This window comes from Macadamia integrifolia, chromosome 9, assembly GCF_013358625.1.
Source record: "Macadamia integrifolia cultivar HAES 741 chromosome 9, SCU_Mint_v3, whole genome shotgun sequence".
NCBI lineage: Eukaryota > Viridiplantae > Streptophyta > Magnoliopsida > Proteales > Proteaceae > Macadamia > Macadamia integrifolia.
Window position 1 is genome coordinate 3,757,246 of NC_056565.1, and position 7,903 is coordinate 3,765,148.

The 7,903-nt window shown below is 37.6% G+C and overlaps 2 protein-coding genes across 2 annotated transcripts in view; both read left to right on the forward strand.

The window, feature by feature from the left end:
* The first annotated feature begins 640 nt into the window (after window positions 1-640).
* On the forward strand, window positions 641-1,919 carry LOC122088628 (remorin 4.1-like). The gene is made up of 2 exons (XM_042657940.1): window positions 641-1,337; window positions 1,472-1,919. Exons 1-2 carry the CDS (start codon window positions 732-734, stop codon window positions 1,661-1,663), a joined length of 798 nt encoding a protein of 265 aa, XP_042513874.1. The 5' UTR covers window positions 641-731; the 3' UTR covers window positions 1,664-1,919.
* Window positions 1,920-2,879: 960 nt separating this feature from the next.
* Window positions 2,880-7,903, forward strand: part of LOC122088364 (translocation protein SEC62-like) — an 8,392-nt gene continuing 3,368 nt past the window's right edge. The window contains exons 1-3 of the mRNA XM_042657608.1: window positions 2,880-3,046; window positions 4,817-5,131; window positions 6,277-6,478. Of these exons, the coding sequence (XP_042513542.1) occupies window positions 2,954-3,046; window positions 4,817-5,131; window positions 6,277-6,478 (610 nt within the window). The 5' untranslated portion in view covers window positions 2,880-2,953. The remainder of the gene's footprint in view (window positions 3,047-4,816; window positions 5,132-6,276; window positions 6,479-7,903) is intronic.

Sequence of the window (7,903 nt, forward strand, 5' to 3'; positions counted from 1 at the left end):
TTGTTCTCTACATTACCGTCAACGTCCAGCTTTAGATGAACATTGAAGATCGATACAGGAAGGACAAGAGGGTCATTTCAAAAAAAAAAAAAAAAAGCTTCCTTTCTATCACGTTATTTGTTTTTGGTAGATCCTTTTTATCACCAAACATCGTATTTTTGGATTTTATTTGAATAATTTAATTTTATGGGTGTCACCATCGGTCTCATTTGTAAGTCCTTTTCCGAAATGTCATTATTTTTGTTGGGCTCTATTAGTAATCAGGCTACTATCGGGCTTGATTCGATCCAATTTTTAGTTTACGTGTATGCATAAAAATTCTGTGTCTCCCCACATTGGTGATTTGGTTTTGGTTTTTATTGGGTTCAATCACTTTTAGATCGATATGTTTTGTTTTACTCTCTAGTGATTCCATAAAACCTAATGGAAGTCAAATCAATAAGAATTTGTTTCAGTTTGATCCCATTTGAGCCGATCATTTTGACCGGTCCAACTGGTTCAAGAGAATTGAAATTAGTTTCTATCGGTTCTGATCCGGATCAATCTGAACCGGCCGATCCAATTAAGTGTGATTCAAATTTTTCATTAATTATTTCCTTGGACCAAACGTGACTTATTATTCAGCCATTTGATTTACAGTTGTGCTTTGCATACAAACAAGAGCTGTCCTAACAACATTTCCTCCATTTTGTTCTTCTTCCTTTTTCAGATAGTGCTCATATAGTATAGTTATGTCGAATTCTGATCAAAGAGCTTCTTCTACTAGCAATGGAGTAGGAAGTGAAGATGAAGGTGATGAACAAGTCAGGGAAATCCATGTCTTGACACCCCCTACGCCGCCGCCGCCGCAGAACAGGGCTCGTGGGAGTGACTCTTGGGAGATTAATAGCCACAGATTGTCCAGTAGTGATAGCTTTACGAGCGAGAATTCCACGAGCATGAGTCGAGAATTTAATGCTCTATTGGTTGCAGGGTCGACGATCGGTAACACTGGCAATGAAAATGAAGGTGGGAACAACAACCTTGGTAGGATTGGAGAGGATGATGAGGTACCGCAAGAAGAAGAGGAAACAAACCCATTAGCTATCGTCCCAGATAACAGCCACCCCTTGGATCATGTTGGTGGTTCTTCATCTTCTGCAAATATTAATGGTGGTCTCACTGAAGAAATGTCCACGCATAGGGTGAAGCGAGAAGAGATTGAATCGAAGATATCGGCATGGCAGACGGCCAAGATTGCCAAGGTTAACAACAGGTTCAAGAGGGAAGATGCTGTCATCAATGGGTGGAAGAGTGAGCAAGTCCAGAAAGCTGAATCTGCCTTGAAGAAAGTTGAGGTAAGCTTGATTAATTCTGGGTTTAATTAAAAGATTGTTCCAAGTGAAACCCATCTTATAGAAGACATACCCTTCACTTTAAAGATGCTTTGCAACTATTCTCAGGTTCTAACGACAAAGTCTCTGTTTTGCAGAGGAAGCTAGAGGAGAAAAGGGCCAGAGCTATAGAGGAAATGCAAAACGAGGTGGCAAAGGCACATAGAAAGGCAGAGGAGAGGCGAGCATCGTCTGAGGCCAAGAGGGGAACCAAAGTGGCTAAGATTTTTGAGATATCCAATATGCTAAGGGCCATCGGAAGGGCTCCCACCAAACGATCCTTCTTTTAAGTCCTTTTAGACATACATTTAGAAAAGGAAATTAGGATTGGATCATTTTCTGTTTTTCAATGTTGAAGGTTGCCCTTATCAATTAATTCAGTGATTGAAGGTTTGAAACCCATATATACTCTGGTTCAGGAAATGATGCTTTTTTTTTTCTCTCTAGTGTGTTAATTAGTGGTTAGTATTTTGATTTGAATGGGGAAAAAGGTTTCTATCCAAACTGATTTGAGTACTCATGTACAGTTCGTTTGCTTTTTAAGTATACTTGTTTAAGTAAACTTCTTCTCTGATTGAAATTTCAAGAAAGCAGGAAAAGAAAGCTCCAGAAACTCATCTGTGAGCTAGATAATTCGTCACTGAATTCAACCCAGCTGGAGAGAAAGAAAGCTCCAGAAGAATAATTAGTGATGAATGATGATGACAGGTTGATGAACTATTAAATCTCATCCTAAATCAGGTTCAAAACCCAGATTGAACCTGATCCATTTGCTAATCAGACTCTGTGAGCTTGTAAGCATAATCCAGAGAACCAGGTCTGAGTGAATAGCAGTCATGATTGAGCTGAACCATTGGCTTTTCTCTCTGTCACATAGGAGATGGTAGGAATCATGCCATGGTCTTAGTTTCTCCTGGCAAAAATAATTCCAATTCAAAAGTCCTCCAAGACCTATAAGGCCATAGCCTTAAAACCCATGAAAATATGATTATTGTTTTTCCCGTGGGAGTGCGGTTCTCGTACGTAAGATCAATGGGGACATACGAGAAAATATCTATGGAAAAGGCCACATTCCTCCAAAACATCTTCTCATGAAAATATGAGGGAAAAAGAATTTAGATTCATTGCATGTATGTATAAGTCAGGTGTTGTATCCTCACATATACATCTAGGTGAACGTACATGCAATTGATCCAAATTCAATAAAAAAAAGCTTCCTACTTAACGTTTCTCATGCCGTATCAAGGAAAGTTCTTATTAAATGTTTACGTTCTTATTAATGATAAATGTGTCTAAAATTATTGTTTTTTAATTGAAATTGAGGGCAAAACATCCAATATCGCCTGATACAATTGATTATTGATCAATACAGATACGATACCGATATTTCAACCAACAAAAAAAAAGATACCAATATTAAATTATTAATAAACAATAACCATTGGAGTGGAAGCAGAAAATGGAAAATTAAAAATTAAAACGGTTTTATCGGTTGAAGAAGGGACACGAGCGTTGGTGCTCAAGGTGTGAGCTTTACAGGACCAGTTGGCAAAAAGGGCGAGAGAGTGAGAGAGAGAGAGATGAAGAAATCGGGCGCAGAGAAGAAAAAGGCCCGACGAGCAGCAGCGGTTCAAAATGGCACCAGAGATGCCAACAGCGATACCCCTCTCAGGGTTTGTTCTCTCTTTCTCTCTATTCCCTCACTGTCATTCGATCTTATGATCTAGGGTTTATGTCGTGATTTCATATGAAGCCGATCTCGATCTAACTGTTCAAACACCAAGCGAATGGAATAGTATTAGCCACGTAAATGCGTGTTTCTAGAACTTATTGCATTGCTTCTCGAAAGTATTTAATGAAATGGGACTGGACAAATGATCGAACTGTTCAATTACGATTCTTTGATGTCACTTCTAACGTCCTAAAGTGATTTCTGTGACAATGTCCGATGAATTATGCAAGTAAAAAATACAAGTCCGTCATGTTCCCCGTGACATCGCTATGCATGCATTATGTTTGCTTTGGCATGCAACAGGAGACTGTGTACTTGGTTTTTCGTATGAACAGAAACATTGTTTGAGGGGATATGTAATGGTGTTCTTTGAATGGATTATTGTTTTCCATTAATTTTACTACATTTTGGGTTGAGTATGTCGTTTGAGATGTCCTGCTAGTACCTTTTCCGTATAAACTAAAAGAAATTGAGAGGGATTTAATGCTGCATACCCGTCAATGTGTATCATAAGGAAGCTATGGATGCCATTTTGATTGGCATTTCTTCTTGGCTAAGTATCAAGGCAAAAAGTTCTTCACCCAGAAAGGCCATATTTGTTTTCATCAAATATTTGTGTTGAGAATTGCATCATTTTGAGAATCTGATGCCTGCGAGCTGGGTTTTTAGTGTCACACAAATCCTCTCCTAATAGTTTGTCCCCTATCTGCTTCCTGCATATTTTGAATTGATTATGCCATTGCACTTACATGTAAAGGGACCATTGCTGATTGTCTTGGCATGAACTACCGGTTCAGAACTCATGGCCATAATCTAGAGAACCACTTATTGTAGTTATATGAGCATGAAGTATATCTATGGTACTCTTTTAGTCCCACTAACAAAGACTGTATGTTTTGGGGTTTTTCTATCCCAAATTATTTGTCCATTACAATATCAAATGCTTTAAATTTTCTGTACTTGCATATATCACCCTTTGCATAGATAGTATAGGCTATGTTTGGATGCCATAGCACAAAAAAAAACATAATAATACAAAATTCATAAATACACAATGATTTTTTTTGTGTATCTCTCTCCTCAAATTCTTTTCTTTTCTTTTTTTCTTTTATTGTCATCCAACCATAGCCTATTAGTTTCGGAAATAATGTCACCCCTCTTATATGAGAGGAAATATGGTTGAGCATATATCGGGGTCAAGAGTTAGATACTGTTGTTTTCCTCTGACAACCTGAGTGACGAAGAAGCCTGAATTGACTAGGTGATCCAAGTGTTCTCTTATGTAGATTATAAAATAGGGAAAGAGCAAACTTTAAAAATTTTATTTTTCATTGTGGTCTTAGGAGGACAATACTTGCAAACTTAGACCATGTGACACATTGTGACTTTCTTAGCTGCCAGAAGATCGGCAATTAGAGAGACTAGGGCCTTTAGGTGCTTACACTTCCAATTCATCATCTTGTCGATGACTTCTTGATTTTATTTCACAGGAACATTTACTCTAATAAGAATGTTTCTTGCTTGATATTTCCCTGTTATGGTAAAGTCACTTGAATTCTGATGTGATATGGGGTAAAGGTTCTGTGTTTATCTGATGGTGAAGCATTTGCTGTAGCTGACAGATCTTTATATTCATGTCACAATAATTTGTTTGAATATGTTTTTTCAAGTTCTGCTCATTTCTGATTTCTTCAAGATTTGTATGTTTCAGAAGCAAGCTGCAGGGAAGGATGCATATCAGTTGTTTGCTGAGAACGTTAGGGACCACAAGGATCTAGAATGTAGATGGGCTGTTTTACAGGAGACCCGAGTGGAGTATTTCAGAGGGAAGGATTTTGTTAGCTTTTTGAAAAATCATCCAGAGCTAAAGGAAGTACTAGAATCAGATAGGAATTTGGAAGTAGAAGATATTGCCAATGTTCTTTTGAGGAAGAATCTTATAGTGAGATGTGATCGTGTGGTAAAAACTGTACGACCTGGGAAGCGGAAATTATCTTCCTGGCCAGCTCATTTAGAGATATTTCCTGTACGTTCTCTATTCTGTATAGATGCCTTTATTCAACTTATCCTTCCTCCAAATAGCTATTGGACCCCCGGAGATCTCGATTTTACTGAATCAGCTTTCATGTTGGATTTTCTTGGAGGGACTTGGTTCAGTTTCGCTTATGTAGTATAATATTTTTATCCCTGTTTACCTTAAGTGATAATGTTTAAATTATCTATCACATGGTGAATGCATTTTCCAGTTTTAGCTGTTATCATTGTTTCCTGGTCACTGTTATTTAATGGTGGTCTGTCTTCAGAGTGAGTGAATTTCAAATAAAATGAGTGCTCTAACTGTTAGAAATTGGCTGACTTGATTTTTTTCCACTCCCTAATATTTTGAGTTCTGGATTTCTAATCCATGTTGAGAGTATAATGGAATGGTTTTCTGTACAGAGAATGTAGCAATAGACTGCTTCGTGTTTTTATTTTATTTTACTTCTTTCTTCTTTCTTTTTTTTTTTTTTGGGGGGGGTGGGGGGTGGGGACAGTGGGATGCTGGGGTGAAGGTTGAAAAACATGGCAGGACTTTGAGGGCTACATGTGTTTACTGATGCATGCTCCTCTCATGTGGCACAGTTCAGTCTTCTAGGCTTTGCCACATGGTAGGAAGAATAGTCATCTTTCTTATGCCTTGTCTCTCCTATTGGAAAATTGAAAACCATGCACTCTACTGGACATGAAAAAAGATGCTCTGCCTTTCCATATTACCAGGCTGCTGGGTTGTAGGTGTTCATTTGAAAGATATTGAGGTTGCAAGACATTTGAACTGGGACAATTACCTGAACTGTCATCCTTTTTCAAAATAAAAAAAAAGTGTCCAGGCTTCCATTGCTGCTTACCATGTGTGGTGAACTCTTGCCTCTGTATACAAACAAATGAAATAAGAGAAAAGCTGATAATAATGTGAGTTTAGTTCGATTTATGAACTTCATATTCTCCCTAAATTGCAGGTAGCGCATGCCAAGATTTTTGGATGCAGTTATTGCTAGCATAATTGATCATGTGCTACACTGTCTGATTTATTCCCTGATTTCTGTTGCAGGTCACAAGCATGTCTTTCTTCTTTTTTGGCTTTGATTGAATTCATTTGTAGCTTGGTATTCCAATCTTTCTGCGTTTGTGCAGGATCAAGTGTTCTCTGATAATGATGCTTTTTTCGCATGGACATTTGTGAAACGGCAGCCTTTATGGCAGACAATTGTATCATTCCTTTGGCCTGTTTTGACATTAGCGATTTGCTTGTTTCCTGTATTTCCACATCGGTGCAAGCTTCTAGTACTCTACACCTGTGCTGGGGCCCTTCTACTTATATTCACCGTGCTCTTATGTAAGTTTTGGAGTAGTTAGGATTTGTCTTTATATTGTTGACAACTTTGTTTCTTATATCTCATAACCTTTAGATACCTTTATTTACCTTACCTAGGCATTAATAGAGTTTTTTATATCTCTTCACCTCTAGTATGAGATGCATGCCTATGACAGACTCTAGTGCCCAGATATGGCTAAGTTTAATTATTTCCTTTGTAATCTTTTCCTTCTCATCCTGTTTACTTTCAAATTATAAAAAAAAAGGGCCACTACCCAATGCTGGTCCGGCCTATGTGGCCTAGGAGGTGTGACTTCGGAGTTAGTCTTAACCTTTGGCATTTTTTTTGGCGCAAAGTAGCTACACTCAAGACTCAAAGCTAGGCATTTTTTTGCTTCCAAATTATGGCTAAGTTTAGTTATTTATTCATAACCTTTTCCTTCTCATCCTGTTTTGCTCCCATACAACTGAAATGTTTCATGAAAAAACCTGCAAGGCTGCAATGTGATCTGAAAGTAGATAGAACTTCAGAATTGATTGGGGGGGGGTATTTTTTTTTTTTTACCATGTTCAGTTTTGGAATCGAAGCCTCTGAGTTGATTATGAGTCTTGTTTTCCGAAATTCATGCATGTTGTTGGAAAGGCTAGTTGTGCTGCTCTGAGTTATGCATTTTGGTGGAAACATGTCATCGTACATGTATGATGAACTCAGGCTGGGTGATGTGGTAAGACTGGGTAATATGAATGTTACTTTGTCACTTGGTGCATAACTTGTAATTTGCTTGTCGAGCCTGATTTTTTAGGCTTTAGTTTCCCATACAGTCCACATGGGAAGGTCTTATATGGACCTATTATCTGCCACATGGCAGATCAGGTGGGGCCCAAATTTATTGGGCAGTAAGAGCCCAGTGTTGCTTATAAGTCAAGTTTCAACCCAAATAACCATGTGGCAAAATATTGTAAAGGAAAAAATTCACTGGGAAAAAATCTTTTGAAAATAAATGGACAGCTGAAAGTATAGGGTAAAATGGCAATGATGGAGTGACATGTTGAATATTTTTTTTAATTTTTTTTTAATTTTTTAAATTTATTTATTTATTTAGAAATTTACACATGCAATCCAAGCCATGCCCTGTCTATCCACTAATCAGAGTTGCCACATTACATTTCCATTTGGTAAAATTAGGTGCACACTTGTAATTTGCTTGTGAGCCGTGCAAATAACCTTTTTTAACACTTTTTTTTATTAGGTTAGGAATCTTGCATGGCTTTGAATAGAACTAATTGGAGAAATAGGATCTATTTAGCCGACCCCATTTAGTTGGATTAAGGCTGAATTGAGTATCCCTTGTTTTTACTTTCTTTTACTTTCTTCTTCTTCTTCTTCGTCTTCTTCTTTCTTCTTTTTTTTTTTTTTCTTCTTCTTCTTCTTCTTCTTCTTTTTTT

Bases quoted from the DNA above. Each gene is read 5' to 3' on its own strand.
- LOC122088628 (XM_042657940.1), top strand. From the start codon at position 732: ATGTCGAATTCTGATCAAAGAGCTTCTTCTACTAGCAATGGAGTAGGA. The intron at 1,338-1,471 runs GTAAGCTTGATT...TCTGTTTTGCAG, and splicing joins CTGCCTTGAAGAAAGTTGAG to AGGAAGCTAGAGGAGAAAAG.